We start from the raw sequence: 19,869 nt of genomic DNA, 5'->3' as shown, positions 1-19,869 counted from the left end.
ACAGGAAGTAGATCTCATGCAGACGTATAGTGAGACCCTTAACTTCCCTTTTCAGTTTTCCTTCAATATTTCTAACCCAACCAGGGCCCAATTTTTTTTTCTTTTTCTTTTTAGCTCATTTTTTTTATAGAAGGATGATTGCTTTACAGAATTTTGTTGTTTTCTGTCAAACCTCTTTTTCTAAACAGAATTCTGGCTGCACAGCACCTTCATTGCAGCCTGCAGGCTCTTCGATGTGTCGAGCGAGACTGAGTTATCCCGTGGCATGTAGGATCTTTCTTCCTCCACCAGGGATCGAACCCACGTCCCCTGCATTGGAAGGCGGATTCTTATCCCCTGGACCACCAGGGAAGTCCCAGGGTCCACTTTTGAACAGCAGACACTTGCTGATGTCTGTGCAACGGAGAGAGGACGCAGCAGCAGCAGACTGGAGGCTCGGGGGCAGGGCCCCTGTGTCAGCGGGAAGTTAGTAACATTCGCTCCTTCTGGTGTGGATGTGGTTGTTTGCCTTCTATTTATGGCAAGTGATACTAGTTTTCCGTTTATGATAGTGTTACTGTGGAAAATTCTGAAAGAGATAGGAATACCAGACCACCTTACCTGCCTCCTGAGAAACCTATATGCAGGTCAGGAAGCAACAGTTAGAACTGGACATGGGACAACAGACTGGTTCCAAATAAGAAAAGGAGAACGTCAAGGCTGTATTTTGTCACCCTGCTTATTTAACTTATATGCAGAGTACATCATGAGAAACGCTGGGCTGGAAGAAGCACAAGCTGGAGTCAAGATTGCTGGGAGAAATACCAGTAACCTCAGATATGCAGATGACACCACCCTTATGGCAGAAAGTGAAGAAGAACTAAAAAGCCTCTTGATGAAAGTGAAAGTGGAGAGTGAAAAAGTTCGCCTAAAGGTCAACATTCAGAAAACGAAGATCATGGCATCTGGCCCCATCACTTCATGGCAAATAGATGGGGAAACATTGGAAACAGTGTCAGACTTTATTTTGGGGGGCTCCAAAATCACTGCAGATGGTGATCGCAGCCATGAAATTAAAAGACGCTTACTCCTTGGAAGGAAAGTTATGGCCAACCTAGACAGCACATTAAAAAGCAGAGACCTTACTTTGCCAACAAAGGTCCGTCTAGTCAGGGCTATGGTTTTTCCAGTGGTCATGTATGGATGTGAGAGTTGGACTGTGAAGAAGGCTGAGTGCCGAAGAATTGATGCTTTTGAACTGTGGTGTTGGAGAAGACTCTTGAGAGTCCCTTGGACTGCAAGGAGATCCAACCAGTCCATCCTAAAAGAGATTAGTCCTGGGTATTCACTGGAGGACTGATGCTGAAGCTGAAACTCCAGTAGTTTGGCCACCTCATGTGAAGAGTTGACTCATTGGAGAAGACTCTGATGTTGGGAGGGATTGGGGGCAGGAAGAGAAGGGGACGACAGAGGATGAGATGGCTGGATGGCATCACCAACTTGATGGACATGAGTTTGGGTAAACTCCAGGAGTTGGTGATGGACAGGGAGGCCTGGCGTGCTGCGATTCATGGGGTCGCAGAGAGTTGGACACGACTGAGCGACTGAACTGAACTGAACTGATTGTTACCTTTTTTTTTTTTTAAATTGTTTTTATTTTTTGGCTGTGCTGTGTAGCATGTGGGATCTTAGCTCCCTGACCAGAGATCGAACCCAAGCCCCCTGCATTGGAAGCTTGGGATCTTAAGCATTGGACTGTCAGGAAGGTCCTTTAAGTTTCCGTTTAAGATACACTAGTAGAAATAAAGGGCAGGAATTCTCAACAAAGGCATAACTGGCATTTGGGGCCGGATCATTCTTGGTGGGGGGGAGCGTTGTCCTGGGTTTTCTAGAATGTTTAGCAGAATCTTGGCCTCCTCCACCTAGGAGACACCAGTAACTACCCCCCTTCTTCCTGCTGAGGATCACTGATTTAAGACATGCAGATTGAAAGGACTTCCCTGGTTCCCTAGTGGTTCAGACTCCCACAGGGGACGGGGATTTGATCCCTGGTCTGGGAACTAAAACATTCCACATGCCTTGAAATGCACCCCCCCGCTCCCCTCTCCCCCCACCCCCCCGGCCAAAAAAAAAAGAACACACGCAAATTGAGGCAAACACTAGAACTTAGAAAGTGGAGGTGGTTGGTATGTAGAAATCCCGTGTGTGTGTCTGTGTCTGTGTGTGTCTGTGTCTGCGTGTGTCTGTGTCTGTGTGTGTGATTGCTCAGCAAATTGCCTTCAGTTGGGGGCCGCTTACTGATGTTCCCTTGACTGAGGTTTGGTTCAGAGCCAGGCGGGAGGAGGGGCCTTGACCGAAGCCGTAAGGCCGCATGGTCCAGGGGAAGCTCTGTCTTGCTGGTGTGTTCTCCATCTGCACCATCCATCCGTGCCGCTGGCCTCCTGTGACTGCGGAGCACTCAGGATGCGGCTACTGAGAATGAGGAACTCAGCTCTTATTTTAAGTAACTTCAGTGTAAAATTTCCATGTTTGCACAGCCCCGAAGAAATCAGTGTGGAGAGGTCAGGATGATAAGACCACAGGCTTTAAAAGCTTAGAAGTGGGCGCTGTAGTGGCCTTGTTCTCCGCTTTTCAGTTTTGCTGATTGACGACGTCGCCCTGCTCACTTCAGCCTGCGGCCCGCCATCTCCTTGAGACCTAACACCATGCCTTCAATTAAGTTGCAGAGTTCTGATGGAGAGATATTTGAAGTTGATGTTGAAATTGCAAAACAGTCTGTGACCATCAAGACTATGTTGGAAGATTTGGGAATGGATGATGAAGGAGATGATGATCCAGTCCCCTTGCCAAATGTTAAGGCAGCAATATTAAAAAAGGTCATTCAGTGGTACACCCACCACAAGGATGATCCTCCTCCTCCTGAGGATGATGAGAACAAAGAAAAACGAACAGATGATATACCTGTTTGGGATCAAGAATTCCTGAAAGTTGACCAAGGGACACTCTTTGAGCTTATAGTGGCAGCAAACTACTTAGACATCAAAGGTTTGCTTGACGTTAACTGCAAGACTGTTGCTAATATGATGAAGGGCAAAACTCGTGAGGAGATTCGAAAGACATTCAATATCAAAAATGATTTTACTGAAGAAGAGGAAGCCCAGGTACGCAAAGAGAACCAGTGGTGTGAGAAGTGAAATTTCATGTCTAACGCTGTAACACTGTAAGGATTATTCCAAATACTAGTTGCACTGCTTGGTTTATAATTGTTAATATTAGAAAAACAGTCGACAAATGCAGCAGCAAGTCAGTTGTGTTAGCAGAATGTTGTCCTCATTGCATGTGCAGTTTCAGTACAGTTCCCAAACTTAAGGCCCAGTGTCTTCTAGTATGATTGAAAGTTTCTTTTCTTTGCTCTGAATAAAATTGAACTGTGGGTTCCCTATAGAAAGTGGCATTTTGGGCTTTCCCTTTTTGTAAAGCAATTTCTGCCTAGTTTATTGTCCAGTTAATTTTAGTTCAGTGACTTTTAAAGTTGGTGTTGTAAATAAAGCAACTTGCAAAAAACCTTCTGAAATAGGAAAAAAATAAATAAATAAAAGCTTAGAAGTGAAGATGCACAAAACGCATAAAAAATGCAGTAAAAAGCATCTTTCAGGACAGTCCAGTCGCGTGGCAGACAGGACTGTTAGGAGACCTGGGGGGCAGTTAACACACCCACTTAACACTGACTTTGCCGACTATGTGTGTGCGACTCTTTGCAGCCCCATGGACTGTAGCCCGCCAGGCTTCTCTGTCCATGAGATTCCCCAGGCAAGAATACCGGAGCGGGTTACCATTTCCTCCTCCAGGAAATCCTCCCAACCCAGGGATTGAACCCACATCTTCTGTACTGGCAGATGGGTTCTTTACCGCTGAGCCATCTGGAAAGCCCAACATTGGCTTTAGCAGAGTAAAATAAAAACAGAAGCCAATTTACTGATGCCTGACACTTGGCCTTCCCAGGTGGCGCTAGTGGTTAAAGAACCCGCCTGCCAGTGCAGTGAAACATAAGAGACCTGGGTTCGATCCCTGGGTTGGGAAGATCCCCTGGAGGAGGAGGGCGTGGCACCCCACTCCAGTATTCTTGCTGGAGAATCCCATGGACAGAGGAGTCTGAGGGGCTGTAGTCCGTGGGGCCACAAAGTCAGAGACGACTGAAGTGGCACAGTGCGCATGGAAGGCAGGAGAAGCCCAGGAGATGGACAGACCTAGGCTCTGCGCCCGGGTGCTCAGAGCCTCTGGTGTCTCTGCATCTTCCTTGCGACTCCATTTTTCAGGCTGACTCTCCCTAAATGGGAGCAAGGCAGCTGGCTGCCTGCAACTCCAGGCTTGTTTTCTGCCACCTAAACAACCCCAGGGTGAAGGGCACATCTTTTCTGGAATTTCTAGCAAACCCCCCCCAACCAGGCCTCTCATCGGCCCCTCCTCTGAGCCCATGGGCATTTCGAGGGCTTTGCTTGGCCAAGCCTGCGTCCTGGGCTCATCATACCTGGAGCTCAGAGGTGGGGTCGGCCTCGGCTAGTTCAGGTGGAGAGATGGAGGGAAACTGACTTACTGAGTTCTGATGAAAGAGTGAGTGCGGGATGCGTGGCCTAGGCTGAGGCCCGAACTTGAGGCGGGATGCACTTGGACAGGGTCCCCCCTAAGGCTGGGGTGCCGGGCTGGTTGGAGATGGTGCAGTTCAGGCCACCGGATGGCGGGAGTGGAGCCAGTCTGCAGGCGGGGCCAGCAGGCATCAGTCCCCGTGGTGAAGACGGGGTGGTAGGCACAGCAGTGGTTGGCACACTTGGTGTGAGGGAGTGGGAGCCTGCAGCCTCCCTGGTGGACGCTGGCAGAAGGGCCCCCAGACAAACCTGGGTGTGAGAGAATCCCAGCTCTGGCGTGGAGGGGCCGGGGCCTGGGGTGTGCATGGGAGGGCCCTGGGAAGGTGACCCCAGGGCCACAGGGGGGCTGAAGGGCCTGAGGGACGTCATGTCCCGGGCACATGGCCGACCACAGCACGACTCACATGCAGATGCTGCCCACCTGGCCTCCGGGCTGCGGCCTGGGAACCTGGGGGGTAGGAGAGGAGGTGGGGGGGCACCTTTTCCTCCAGGGGCGTCTCTCCAGCGCCTGCTACTGAGGACACTTAGCATGTCACTGCCCTGAAGGAGCTGTCCACCCACCCAGCAGGCACTGAAGGGCAACTAGGGAGCTTCCAGCCCGTCCCTTGATGTGAGAATTCATGGGCGTGGCTTGGGCAGGGCAGCTAATACGCATGCCGAAGAGCTTCGGTCTGGGGCCAGCTACACAGACCTCGGTGACACAAAGTCCTTATTTTACCTTGTGCTAAGTGCTTGCCTGCTTTTGTATTTGTGAGGAAGCAGAAGCGAAGGATCTTGTTCCAAAGTTAGGTTCCCCCTCAATCCCTTCCCAGGACCTGGAACCATGGTTGGACCAAGTGAGCGCTTAATAAATGCTTATATTATGGATTTAGCTGAAAACACACACAGATACACACATAGACACACATTTAGCCCCATAGGTAATATGCTTAAATTTAGCCCCCCACATAGGTGATATGCGCACATTCAGCCCCACACACAGGTAATATGCGCACATTCAGCCCCACACACAGGTAATATGTGTCCAGTGTGACCGGAGGATACATAGGAAAAGGCCCCCCACCCCCTCCTTCCAAAGGAACCCACGTTATCAGCTCATTATGGAGGTTTTCTGCGCTTTCAAGCACATCTGCGCATTATCCTCTTGCCTTCGTGCAAAGAATGGCGTCCTGGACACACCTTTCGCCTTTTCCATTTAGCAGATCTTGCAAATAGGACCATTTAGCACACGCAGCTCTGTCTCCTCCTTTAAAGACTGTTGAGCATCCCCTTGTATGAATCTTTCCTGCTTGTTTGACCTTTAATACTTTTTTGGCCGCACCAGACAGCATGTGGGGTCTTAGTTCCCTGACCAGGGATTGAACCCGTACCCCTTGCATTGGAAGCCGGGAGTCTAAACCACCGGACCGCCACGGAAGCCCCAACCAGCCCCCGCCCCCTGCTCTGATGGCCGATTAGGTTAGTTTCCAGTCTTCGCTGCCTCACGCAGGCTGCCCTGCACGAGCTGCCCCGTGCACGTGCACGCCTGAAGGTTACGCCTCGGAGAGTTTAACCTTTGCTGTGTGGAACCTTCTGCCAGCAGAAGGCAAACAGAACTCACATAAACAGTCAGCCCGACCGTCTGTGGTTCTCTTCAGCTTTCCTTAGAAACGTTCCACTCTGGGCGTCATCGTTACAGGATTGTTACAGGATAGGGAGAGAATTGCTGGTGCACGGCAGACTCAAAGACCGCGAGGAAGGTTTCTGCAGACGGAAGGGTGTGCTTGTGCTCAGCGAATCCTCCGTCCCGCCTTCTTTCAGCACTTCGCCCCGCGCTGGCCCGCTTGGGTGATTCACACCCAAGAGGAGGAACGGGGTTGGATTCCTCCAGGTTTCCCTGTGTTTCTCTGGCCAACACGAATGAGTTACTTAGAAGTGAAACCTGTCCTCATGGGAGCCACCAGCAGTCTCCCTGCCCCACCCCCAGCACCGGTTTACTGGAACCAGGATGCTATTTTTAAGAAAGAGCATCGTGTTTCATCATGGAAATTTTGAGCATCTGAGCAGGCGACTTGCTGGCTTGCCAATGTTTAGAGTCCTGAGCCCATGGCCTGTGTGTGCTCAGATCTGTACCCAGCACCTCAGCAGGACATGCCTGGTCTGAAAGAGAAGGGACAGAAGGTGGGTCTGCCGCTGACAAGTAATTATGTAAGTCGTGATGGCCACATCAGGATGGTTTGCTTTCAGCTGGCAGCGTCTCAAGGGGCTGGCAGGGCTGGGCTTCCTCCCTCGAAGCCTGTGTGTGTGCTGGGGCCCAGGTAGGAACATTCTGCCTGTGGTCTTTCTACCACAAGGGGCTGATGAGGGTCGTAATTCTCAAGATGCCTTGTTCACGGGCTCTCCTGAAGGATGTGGTGCCTTTTTTGGGCGAGAGTCGGGGTTGAGGATATGTGTCTCAGAGCAGCCTAATTTCATCAGAGCCGGGCAGGTGATCACGTGTCCCTGCCCTCGCACAGGGCACCTGAGGAGCTGCCCTCTGGGGGCAGCCCTTGGGGTCAGCTTGCCTACAGCTGGCACGCTGGCCCGTCTCCCGGTTATGTGGGGCTCTGAGTCATCATCTTCCTGGCGTTTTCCTCCAATGTGTTGCTAAAAAGGAGAGATGGGTATGGAAGGAGATTCTTTTCCTTCTCTTCTTTGGTAGTAATCTTGGTGTGACTAGCACTCTTGATAGCTTTGAGAATAAGACAGACCGGCTTCAAGGCCAGACTCAGCCGTTTCTCACATTTTGGCAGACTCGGGGGCTTTTTTCAGCTGTCCTGAGCTTTCCTCTCTCATCTGCAACATGTCAAAGTGATAAAAGTTCTTATTGTTATGTATTAACTTTCTAAATCTTAAAAAAAAAACCAGATCCTGCTTTTCTAAATAATTTGGGCTTGGGGACAAAGCATCTTTGATTTGGACCACAGCTGGCTTCTTAGATGCCTCAGCTCTGTTTTCCCTGCCCACTGAAGGGTGAAGCCCCATGTGGGGCTGTGGTTCTGACCCAGTGATGATGTTTTAGAGAGAGAAGTTCTGGGAGGGCGTGGCCTTGACGGTGTGGGTGTGTCTTTCCCACAGGTGCAGCGAGTGGCTGAGATGCTGCGGTGGAGGCGAGCCCAGGCCCCGCACAGTCTGGTTGGGGCACCCGGAGAAGAGGGACCAGCGATACCCTCGAAATGTCATCAACAACCAGAAGTACAACTTCTTCACCTTTCTGCCTGGGGTACGTATGGGCCGGGACAACATCGTTTTTTCCTTCTTAACACCACATGTTTGCAGTGGTACCGGTCTTAGAAGACCGAGGCTCCTGCCGCAGGATCGTGTCTTTTCCACGTCACCCCAGCTGCTGGCCTTTCACCTCCCTCAGTCCTGAGCACCTGAAAGATGTTGCGTTCTGTTTGCAAGGCAGTGAGACTCCACCGGATTGGTTGGAGTAACTTCACATTTATTTGGTGTGTTCGGCCTAAGAGGAGTGAAAAAGATATTTTGAGGGCCTAGCTTTGTTACAAAAAAAAAAAATCAGTGCCTATATTTCCCCCCATTACCATCTTGGAGCGCATATTCAGAATAGAAAAGCTGGGGGATAAAAGTGTAGAGAAATTTTTTTATTTTTCCTTTGGCTGTACGATTGTAGTTGCAGCCCATGGGGTCTTTTGCTGAGGCGTGCAGGCTCAGCAGCTGAGGCCTGTGGGTTTACTTGCCCCACAGCATGTGGGGTCTTAGTTCCCCGACCAGGGATCAAACTTGCATCCTCTGCGTTGGGAGGTGGATTCTTTCTTTAAAATTTTTTAAAATATTTATTTCTTTGGCTCTGCTGAGTCTGAGTTGTGACATGCAGGATCTAGCTCCCAGAACAAGGAACAAACCTGGGCCCTCCTGCATTGGGTGCTTGGAGTCTTAGCCGCTGAACCAGCAGGGAATCTCAGGAGGTGGATCCTTAACCACCAGACTGCCAGGGAAGTCCCAAGAAATCTTTGTAAGATAGATTTTAATACTTCCACCCAGAGAGATTTTCTGTTAACGCATTTGCTAATGTTTGTTTTGCTTAGTAGTATATTGCTCTGCGACTGTCTGTTTTGTCCATTAGTTTATACAAATCAACAGACAAGCCTTCTGAAAATCTTCCCCCCTGCTCAGCACACCCTTAAGTTAAATATCGACTTCTATCCATGGGCACCTCCAAAACTACCCCAGCTGGCTATAGAAGCGGCAGCAACAATCAGTTCCAAAGCTGAAAGAAAAAAAAATAAATCACTGATTTACTGAGAGAGAACATGGAAACAAATACCTCATACTGTAGCGTAAGGTTAGCCTGAATTTCTTTTTAATAATTGGTTTATTTTTGGCTGTGCTGGGTCTTCGCTGCTGCCTGCAGGCTTTTCTCTAGTTGCAGCAAGCAGGGGGTTGCTCTCTAGTTGCAGTACGGAGGCTCCTCACCGCAGAGGCTTCTCGCTGTGGAGCACAGGCCCTGGGGCACACAGGCGCAGTGGTTGCGGCTCGCTGCCCACAGGGCCCAGGCTCGATAGCTGTGACCCACAGGTCTCGTTATTCCACGGCACGTGGGATCTTCCCGGACCAGGGATCGAACCTGTGTTTCCTGCGTTGGCAGGCGGATTCTTTACCACTGAGCCCTGAGGGAAGCCCCTGAATGTTTCTTTAAGGGTGATTTTTGACTCCATTTATTGCTACCTGGTTCAGCCCTCCCCCCTGGCCCCTGAAATCTCAGTATCTGAAGTCAAGTGCAAGTTAATGTCTCATTCATGGAAACTCTGAGGCAATCAGGCCACTCTCCCGCATCTTGCAGCTGCACTGCTTGGGGTGTGTGGAGCATCCACGTCCCCACGGCAGGGCAGGAACGAGGGGCTGGACGGTGCCCTGAGCAGACAGGACATTTCCACTCGTTGCCTGATGGCCAGATGAGTTGGAAACCGCCAGAACCCTCCAGCCACGTGGGATGGAATTCTGCTGTAGTTACTTCTGGCGCTGAAATCATAATACCATCGAGACATCGATGTATCTCTCTTTTGATTCAGTCTTACAACCTAGGCCTTTTTCACTAAACCCTCTTCAGTGGCATTTGGAGTGGCCTTTTCTGCACTTGGAAAAGAGGTTTAAAAAATAAAGCCTAACAGCTGTTGTCAGAGACTCCACACCCAGAGGTCCCCACTGTGCTGAATTTGGTGTTTAGAATTCCCACGGGTATCATTTGCTTCTTTATTTGACAAATGATGTTTTCATCACCCAGGTGTGTTTTCCTAAACAGGTGTCAGAGTGTAAAGTGTACGTGCAGGTACCATGTGAGTTGCGTTCTCCTGAGGGAGTGTTTGAAAGGTCACCCGTCTGCCTCGCTCCGAGTCCACCAGCCTCAAGTGTCTTCTCTCTCCATTGCAGGTGCTGTTTAACCAGTTCAAATACTTCTTCAACCTCTACTTCCTGCTTCTCGCCTGCTCCCAGTTCGTCCCCGAGATGCGACTCGGAGCGCTCTACACCTACTGGGTTCCCCTGGTGAGTCAGTTGGGGCATCTTTTCCGGGGGGTCCGAGGTTGGGCAGCCGCAGGGTCTCTGTCCTTCAGGTGGCTGGAACAGGACGTGGTCTTTCAAGGGAGAGGATGCCCCCAGGCCAACACGTTGGGAGCCCCTGAGGTTTTCCTGGTGGCGCTCTGTTCCATCCACTGCGGGCCGCGGCGCCTCGGCTCCTCCTTCCATCTGTCTATCTGCTGTCCAGTCTCTCCTTGTTTCAGCAAGTGGTTCCTGCCAGCTCACCGCGGATTGCCGGGTACTGGGCCCTGGGTCCGGAGAAAGGCAGGGCCTCTGACCCCGTGGCTTGTGCTCTTTGAATCGTTTTCTGTTTATGATGGAGTCTATGTGAGCGTGAGGGGTTGACCACGATTCTGCGCTTCGGTGTGTCTGTGTATGGAGTGTGACTCATCTGAGGCTTGTAAATAAATACACGGAAGTCTGGAAGGTTCTTCACCAAAGCTACTAGTTTTCTTTGGAACAGAGGTGAAGGTGTTTGTGGCTTAGTCTCTTTGTGAGCCCATGGACTGTAGCCCGCCAGGCTCCTCTGTCCATGGGATTCTCCAGGCAAGAATACTGGAGTGGGTGGCCATTCCCTTCTCTACGGGATCTTCCTGGCCCACGGATCAAATTTGGGTCTCCTGCCTGCATTGCAGGCAGATTCTTTACCTCTGAGCCACTAGGGAGTCCTTGGAGAGGGTGGTGTGGCCTTTTATTAAGTATTTTTTATCTTCAGGCACAGAGGTCTCTGTCTTAAGTCGCCGCAGTGCCTTTCTGGAAGTTGGAAACTTACGGGAAACTACATTAGCTCAGATGTGTAGTCAAGGTGTTTGAAACTGTTTAGAATAGAGTTGCTCCCTCTGCAGGGGGAGACCACGTTGGTTCTTGGGCCTGGTGACCAAGGATCAAAGTGTTGAATGCAACTCGAAGGCAGGTGCTACGCCCATTTCTGGCCTGAGATGTATTCTGCATGTGGGTACCGATGATGCTGACCCCGGGGACTGCAGAAGCCCCTCAGGAAATGCAGTGAGGGCCCGTGTAGGGGCCAGGATGACTTGGAGGGCTCCCGCCCTTCCAGCGAGAGCCTCACTCCAGTTCTAGCCTGTGTCTCTTCGCTGAAATGATGCTCAGAGTTTCCAGAAGGAGCCAGGAACCTGACTCCCGATGCAAACAGCCGAGTCCTGGTTTTCCTGGGCCTCTGGCTGTAGAGAGAAGCCAGGGTTACCAGCAGCCTCGGGCAGTCCTGAGGCTTCTAAGTGCCCCATGGCCAGAGTTTCCTGTGATGGTGCAGAGACAGAAGGAGGCAGTCGTCTTGCCCAAGTTCTTCTTCTCTTTCCAAGGGCTGCAGAGAAGGGAGCTTGGGGCCAAAGACGACTGGAGGACCCCTGTTTCCCGGTGACTACAGCTGGCTTCCCCTAAGTCCCCTAGATGTTTATGCGGAGAATCAATTCCCAGTGCTTGGCTGACGTACATTTTGAAATGTGTCTGACCGCCCTCAGAGTCCTCTCGTTTCACACCCAGCTGTGAGCTCAGTGGTTCAGAACAAGGGCTGTGGGGCCAGACGGTTGCCCTGCAGCCTCTTTGAGAAGCCGTGTGATTGGAACTAGCTTTTCCGAACCTCGGTTTCCTCATCTGTAAGTAGGGTGTGATCGTGTCTATTCCCGTGGCTTGTTGGGAGGTGCTGTGAAGTACAGCAAGTAGAAAGGTGCAAATAGCTCCTGACTCATAGAGAATTCTCAGAAAATGTCCACATTTGAATTTTAAAATTCTGGTACCAGCGCCATTGTTGGTCATCGTGTGGATTACGTCTTAGCTTTTGGTAACATTTTTTCTCTTGTTTGAAAAAGGTATTTATTTATTTGGCTGCATTGGGTCTTAGTGGCATTCGAGCTCTTTCCTTGCGGTGCACAGGCTTCTCTCTGGTTGTGGTGCGCAGGCTTAACTGCCCTGTGCTGTGTGGGGTCTTAGTTCCTGGACCGGGGGTCATCCCCACATCCCCAGCACTGGAAGCAGTTCTTACCTACTGGACTCCCAGGGAAGTCCTGGTAACTTCTTTCTCGATGCTGATGTATTCGTGGGAGATGTTCCTCAGGAGACATGAGATAATCAGTAAAATAATACATCGAGATTTCTCTGTTGTTAAGACGCAGTCTACACGATACTGAGTTTTCAGTTCCCTGGGTGTCGCCAGCACCCATGGTCAGGGCAGGACGTTCTTACCAGCCCAGAAAGTTCCCTTTGCCCCTCTCCAGTCAGCCCGCCTCCCGGAGCAGGAGTAGCTGCTTTTCTGATTTCTCTCGGGAGTTTTGCTTTGGTAGATCTTTTTTTTTTGACTGCACCTTGCGGCTTACGGGATCTTAGTTCCCCACCCAGAGATCTAACCTGGGCCCTCCGCAGTGGAAGCATGGAGCCCGAACTTCTGGGCCTCCAGGGAATTCCCGTGAATCTGCTCTTGGCGTGCAGCTTTACGGGGGAGTCTCAGCGCCTGCAGGGTTTTGTCTGTTCTCTGTCACCACCTCTGATATCCTTACAAGTTTAGCCAGCCTCCACTGCCACTCAAGCTTCTTTCTCAGTATCTTTGGCCCTTCAGTCAGTTCAGTTGCTCAGTCGCGTCCGCCTCTTTGCGACCCCATGAACTGCAGCACGCCAGGCTTCCCTGTCCACCGCCAACTCCCAGAGCTTGCTCAAACTCATGTCTGTTGAGTCGGTGATGCCTTCCAACCATCTCATCCTCTGTCGTCCCCTTCTCCTCCTGCCCTCAATCTTTCCCAGCATCAGGGTCTTTGCAGATGAGTCAGTCAGCTCTTTGCATCAGGTGGCCAAATTGTTGGAGTTACAGCTTCAGTATCAGTCCTTCCAATGAACACCCAGGACTGATCTCCTTCAGAATGGACTGGTTGGATCTCCTTACAGTCCAAGGGACTCTCAAGAGTCTCCTCCAACACCACAGTTCAAAAGCATCAATTCTTCGGCGCTCAGCCTTCTTCACAGTCCAACTCTCACATCCATACATGACTACTGGAAACACCATAGCTTTAAGTAGATGGACCTTTGTTGGCAAAGTAATGTCTCTGCTTTTTAATATGCTGTCTAGGTTGGTCATAGCTTCCTTTAATTGCATGGCTGCAGTCACCATCTGCAGAGATTTTGGAGCCCAAGAAGATAAAGTCTGTCTCTGTTTCCGTGGTTTTCCCATCTATTTGCCATGAAGTGATTTGGCCCTTAGGGACCTCCAAAGCTGGAAGGTTGCAATTTATATCTGGACCACATTTGCATCTCTTTGTAAAGCAGTTTCTAGCTTAAGAGATGGCAGGTCCCCTGTGATCGGTGAGGATTCTGTGTGCGTGTGTGTTGGGGTAGCGGGGAGGTCATAGATATGGTAACTTGTGTGTGTGAGCCCCCTGGCTCTTAAGGAGTTTCACTCAGTTGGAAAGTCACTTTCAGCTCTGAGTCCCAGCACCTGGTTATGTGCCTGTGTGCTAAGTTGCTCAATCGTTTCCAACTTTTTGTGACCCCTTGAACTGTAGCCCGCCAGACTCCTCTGTCCTTAAAATTTCCTAGGCAAAAATGCTGGAATGGGTTGCCATGTCCTCCTCCAGGGGATCTTCCCGACCCAGGAATTGAACCTGTGACTCTTGTGTCTGCAGCATCGGCAGGCAGGTTCTTTACCACCGTGCCACCTGGGAAGCCCATGGTGACTTAGGAAGCAGTATTCATATGCAGCAGGGAGGTCAGCTCCTCCTGTCTTTGTGGTAAGCACACACTTCCCATTAACATCGATGGGATTTAGCCAGGCCTACGCAGAGAGAACTAGAAACTGGAACACTTGAAAAAACAAACAACCAAAACCTGGATTCTGGCGCAGAACAAAACAGCAGCGTGAGGGGTGGGGATTCTGCAGACGTGGGCCGCGCTTTTCCTGACCAGGTTTTCTCGCCTCCCTATGTGGTCTGGTCATGCTTTCATTCTGAAATGTACCAGTTTTTCTGTGGCTTCAGTTTGTACTTTCCTTCTGATTGGAAACAGGAGAAATCCTTTGATGGCAAAGATGTATGGGCCTTGGGAGGGGTTCCACAAAGTGGCACATCGCTGGCTAGATTTACATAAGAGATTTAACATCCTTTGAATCGAAGTTAATATATTGCACGGGGTAAACAGTATGAAAATGAAATCCTCAAAGAATTCACGACTGCTAACCTCAGGGGCAATTGTGCCCTCTGTATTAAAAAAAATGACTTTAAAAAGAGAGATGACAAGGCTCTTTTGTAAGAAAAGTGAATGGCTGCTCTTGCTTTTATTGATACAAGAAGAAAAATCAAGACGAAAATAGATTCCTACCATGGGTGACAGACACCAGTCCGCACCAGGTTTTATGAGTAGGGATATCTAACGTGGGAAGGTGGGGTGGCTTAAAATTTTCCTTTTACTAATGGGTGCTTATGCAGTCAGTACTTTAACATGAGGATTCCCTTGGCGGTTCAGCCGTTAAGACTTTGCCTCCAGTGTAGGGGGTGCAGGTGTGTTCCCTGCCAGGGGAGCTAAGAGTCCACATACCTTGTGGCCAAGTAAGAAGTCCCCACCTCACCCTGTCCCCTTCTTTGCAGAGGAATCTAACCAATAGTTAAGGAGTGGGGGCTTCCCAGGTGGCGCAGTGGTAAAAAATCTGCCTGCCAGTGCAAGAGACGCAAGGCATGCGGGTTTGATCCCTGAGTCAGGAAGATCCCCTGGAGTAGGAAATGACAACTCACTCCAGTATTCTTGCCTGGAAGATTCCGTGGACAGAGAAGCCAAGTGGGATATCGTCCATGGGGTCACAAGAGTTGGACATGATTGAACACACACACACACACACACACACACACACACACACACACACACACACACAGGCCTTATAATAAAAAAAAAAGTTAAGGATATTGGAAAATCTTCAGCAGTGTATGGAATCTTTGTTGGTGTTTATCTGAACTGGAATGTGAAGTCAAGTGGGCCTTAGGAAGCATCACTGCGAACAAAGCTAGTGGAGGTGATGGAATTCCAGTTGAACTATTTCAAATCCTGAAAGATGATGCTGTGAAAGTGCTGCACTCAATATGCCAGCAAATTTGGAAAACTCAGCCGTGGCCACAGGACTGGAAAAGGTCAGTTTTCATTCCAATCCCAAAGAAAGGCAATGCCAAAGAATGCTCAAACTACCGCACAGTTGTACTCATCTCACACGCTAGTAAAGTAATGCTCAAAATTCTCCAAGCCAGGCTTTAGCAATACATGAACTGTGAACTTCCAGATATTCAAGCTGGTTTTAGAAAAGGCAGAGGAACCAGAGATCAAATTGCCAACATCTGCTGGATCATGGAAAAAGGAAGAGAGTTCCAGAAAAACATCTATTTCTGCTTTATTGACTATGTCAAAGCCTTTGACTGGGTGGATCACAATAAACTGGAAAATTCTGAAAGAGATGGGAATACCAGACCACCTGACCTGCCTCTTGAGAAACCTGTATGCAGGTCAGGAAGCAACAGTTAGAACTGGAAATGGAACAACAGACTGGTTCCAAATAGGAAAAGGAGTACGTCAAGGCTGTATATCGTCACCCTGCTCATTTAACTTTTATGCAGTGAGTACATCATGAGAAACGCTGGGCTGGAAGAAGCACAAGCTGGAATCAAGATTGCTGGGAGAAATATCAATAACCTCAGATATGCAGATGACACCACCCTTATGGCAGAAAGTGAAGAGGAACTAAAAAGCCTCTTGATGAAAGTGAAAGTGGAGAGTGAAAAAGTTGGCTTAAAGCTCAACATTCAGAAAACGAAGATCATGGCATCTGGTCCCATCACTTCATGGCAAATAGATGGGGAAACATTGGAAACAGTATCAGACTTTATTTTGGGGGGCTCCAAAATCACTGCAGATGGTGATTGCAGCCATGAAATTAAAAGATGCTTACTCCTTGGAAGGAAAGTTATGACCAACCTAGACAGCATGTTGAAAAGCAGAGATATTACTTTGCCAACAAATGTCCTTCTAGTCAAGGCTATGGTTTTTCCTGTGGTCATGTATGGATGTGAGAGTTGGACTGTGAAGAAGGCTGAGCGCCGAAGAGTTGATGCTTTTGAACTGTGGTGTTGGAGGAGACTCTTGAGAATCCCTTGGACTGCAAGGAGGTCAGTCCTGGGATTTCTTTGGAAGGAATGATGCTAAAGGTGAAACTCCAATACTTTGGCCACCTCATGCGAAGAGTCGACTCATTGGAAAAAACTCTGATGCTGGGAGGGATTGGGGGCAGGAGGAAAAGGGGACGACAGAGGATGAGATGGCTGGATGGCATCACCGACTCAATAGATGTGAGTTTGAGTGAACTCCAGGAGTTGGTCAGGACAGGGAGGCCTGGCGTGCTGCGATTCATGGGGTCGCAAAGAGTCGGACACGACTGAGTGACTGAACTGAACTGATCTGAACAGTGTTATGTCTGGAAGGTTGATTTCCCTACTGGCAGGTCGATACAAATAGGCCTCATGACTCATTTTGTGCCCTGGTGGCCCACCTGCTTGGTTCCACCCATCCAAGGTTCTGCAGGTGCAGAACGTTGTGGCCTCTGAGAACGAAGACTCTGGGACAGGAGCCGCTGAATGCTCACTCAGGACCTTGATGTCCTTGGTTTAGTTGCTAAGTCGTGTCTGACTCTTTGAGGCCCCATGGATTGTCATCTGCGGGCTCCTCTGTCCGTGGCATTCTCCAGTCAAGAATACTGGAGTGAACTGCACTTCCCTCTCCTGGGGATCTTCCCGCCCCAGGGATCGAACGCGGGGCTCCTGCATTGCAGGCAGATTCTTTACCGGTTGAGTCGCCAGGGAGGCCCATTTTATCTCCTTCACCTCTGAGCGTCTCGGTCTCTTCCCGGCCAGCGTGGCCGTCCCAGGGCTGAACTGCTCCAAGGGGGGAAAGTGCTCTAGTGGCACCCGGCACGTGGCCAGTGAGCCACAGACGTCAGGGCCGTCCCACCGCTCAGCCCTTACAGAGGCCGGACGGCTCTGGGGCTTCTGTGTTTTTCACTCTTAGGAGCCCCAGGGTCGGGGTGGATGGGATGTCGCGGGGGTAGGAGATTCAGAGAAGTGGGCCTGCTGGGGCTCGCGCGTGTGAGAAAGCTGCCCCCCTGCCGAGTGGCTTCTGGTCTCTTCTGTCCTGGCTCCAGGGGAGGCCGGTGGCTTTCAGGCCGGCTCACCCTCTCTCTCTCTCTCTCCCCCTGTCTCTCTCCTGCAGGGCTTTGTGCTGGCTGTCACCATCATCCGAGAGGCGGTGGAGGAGATCCGATGCTACACGCGGGACAAGGAGGTGAACGCCCAGGTCTACAGCCGCCTCACGGCGAGAGGTCAGCCTCCTGCTGCCCAGCTCTGGGGGCGGGCGGCGGAGTGGGCATTGGGTCCCAACTCGGCCACGGGCCACTGACCGTCAGGGAGCAGAGTTCACAGCCCAGGGCCGTGGGGTGTGGCCGGCAGGGGCGGGGCAGTCTCTCAGTGGCCAACGTCAGGGAGGCCAGCATGTGCCCCAGGCCTGGGGGAACTTTGGCCACATCCCTGGGCCATCACTGTGCCCCTGGAGCCCGTGCTGACGGGTGACCTGCGCCGTACCCACCCGGGATTAACTGTGCGCTCCTGACATTCTCCCTGTGCTCACCCGTTTCCCCCGCTGGCTGAGGAGGCAGCCCTTCTGTTGGGGTTTGGGCGTGTGCGTGCTCAGTTCAGTTTGACTCTCTGCAGCCCCAGGGAGTGTAGCCCACCGGGCTCCTGTGTCCATGGGATGCCCCAGGCAGGAATACTGGAGTGGGTGGCCATTTCCTCCTCCACGGGATCCTTCCCGACCCAGGTATTGAACCCATATCTCCTGCGTTGCAGGCAGATTCTCTGCCACTTGAGCTCTCTTGGTGTGGAGGCTGTAAACTCTCCTACACAGGTTTTCAAGGGAGCATAGCTCTAAAAGATATCCTTTCAACATCACAAAACTAATGTGACAACTTGGCAGTGTTAGTTTTTTAAGAAGGCACCAGGCTTCATACTAGATGTTGCATCTGTGAAGGTTTCTTTTGAGGGATCGTATAAATTTTCAAAATGGAAGAATAAAGAGTGAATAATCTGATCCAAGGAGAATTGACTAGGCAGACTTTCATTTGAAGTTTTGAAATGGTGGAATTTTAAAAACCCACTCAAATACACCATGGAGAACCCACCAAACAACCCAACTGATGTCGACTTTTATTTCTAAGTAGGGATTCTACCTAGATTTCCGGTAAGAAATGAGAATGTTACCTTAAACACCCAAGGATGACTGATCCTGTTCAGGGATTAATGTTTCAGGACCAGTTGAGGGGGATAAAAGCTGTGCTTTGCCTCCGGGAAATTGAGAATTCTGAAAGAGATAAGATAGATGCCTGAGGGAGCCTGCACCCAGCCAGGCTGTGAACTGCTTTATGTAAGTGCCTCAGTCTTCACAAGAAGCAGTTCATCTGTAGTTTCTGAGATCTGAGGAGAATTTTCCTTCTAGGAAAAATTTTGGAGAAATTTATTTAAGGCTCCCCCCAATTTTTTTTTTTTAGTATAGACACATGATGGCACGCTTCCTATGTGGCTCAGTGGTAAAGAATCTGCCTGCTGGGCAGGAGATGCAGGTTCCATCCTTGGTTCAGGAAGATCCTCTGGAGAAGGAAATGGCAACCCACTCGAGTGTTCTTGCCTGGGAAATCCCATGGACAGAGGAGCCTGGTGGGCTGCAGTCCATGGGGTCACAAAGACTCGGACGCGATGAGTGACTAGACAGCAACTGCATGCAAGTATTTTGCTTTAGTTCATTTAAGCAGATTTTCATAGTTGGTGGTCTTAAAAAGTTGCCAGTCTCTGGGAAAAGGAGGGATTTAGAGTTGGTATAGAAATGTTTTATTATTGCTAAACTACTTATATTTAGGGCGTTTTGCTACCTGAAGAAAGAAACCCCAACATAATCTTTGCAAAGGCAGGTGGCTTGGGCTTTCCACGGGGGTAACCAGAAGACCCCTCTGCAAGACTTTTTTTTGTGGTTCGTGTATATTAAACCCTCCCTTAATAACATATTCTGGCTATAACATTGACAGCGCTCGGCAACCGACAGAAGCTCCACCGGAGAGGGTGCGGTGGGCCTCTGTGGAGCTCAGGAGGCGGGTCTGGGGACCCCATGCATCAGCCGTCCAGGCTCCACACCTTCTTTGCTTCTTTTCATGTGGCAGTTGCTTTTCCCATGAATGATTTTTTTTTCTGCCCTCCCCTGCAGACCCCCTTTCTCAGCCTCTGCTTTAGCTCCCTTCAGCTCTTGAAAAGACCCTAAGGAGAACTGGCAGATGGCTCCAGTGTTCAAAGCTTGCCTTCCTTGTGGGTCTCCTTCTGTGGCCTGTGGTTTCCACTGTCATGCCAATCCAACGGGAAGGGAGAACGGAGCAGAGTTCTGAGTGTCAATCCAGACCCTGGCTCCACAGTTTGTTCCAGAAGCCCCAGAAAAGAACGCACTGAAGAAAACCTCCAGCTTGGAACGTGGAAGCGCTGTGGGGGAGGGGGTGGGGGTGTAGTTATTGGATACACTTTGGGGGAAAGGCCAGGTAAGAAGCTAAAATTGGAGGATTTCAGAGAGAGGAAGAGATAGAAGCCTTTTTTGACCTTACCATTCAATCATTTAATATTTTCTAGAGTAA

General features: G+C 50.2%; 2 protein-coding genes across 4 annotated transcripts in view; both read left to right on the top strand.

The window, feature by feature from the left end:
* Window positions 1–19,869, top strand: part of ATP9A (ATPase phospholipid transporting 9A (putative)) — a 129,541-nt gene that overhangs the window by 23,557 nt on the left and 86,115 nt on the right. For 2 of the 3 annotated variants that reach the window (XM_052650750.1, XM_052650751.1), the window contains exons 2-4: window positions 7,719–7,863; window positions 10,032–10,145; window positions 17,418–17,526. In XM_052650750.1, the coding sequence (XP_052506710.1) occupies window positions 7,719–7,863; window positions 10,032–10,145; window positions 17,418–17,526 (368 nt within the window). Of the gene's footprint in view, window positions 1–6,754; window positions 6,810–7,718; window positions 7,864–10,031; window positions 10,146–17,417; window positions 17,527–19,869 lie in introns of those variants that run through there. The other variant, XM_052650752.1, reaches the window with a different exon arrangement.
* On the top strand, window positions 2,589–3,173 carry LOC128058336 (S-phase kinase-associated protein 1-like). The gene has a single exon (XM_052650757.1). The coding sequence runs from the start codon at window positions 2,685–2,687 to the stop codon at window positions 3,171–3,173; it is 489 nt and encodes a 162-aa protein (XP_052506717.1). The 5' UTR covers window positions 2,589–2,684.

The sequence above is a fragment of the Budorcas taxicolor genome, chromosome 13 (assembly GCF_023091745.1).
Source record: "Budorcas taxicolor isolate Tak-1 chromosome 13, Takin1.1, whole genome shotgun sequence".
In the NCBI taxonomy this organism is placed as follows: domain Eukaryota; kingdom Metazoa; phylum Chordata; class Mammalia; order Artiodactyla; family Bovidae; genus Budorcas; species Budorcas taxicolor.
Note: the sequence above shows the minus strand (reverse complement) of the source record. Positions and strands in the feature narration are given on the sequence as shown.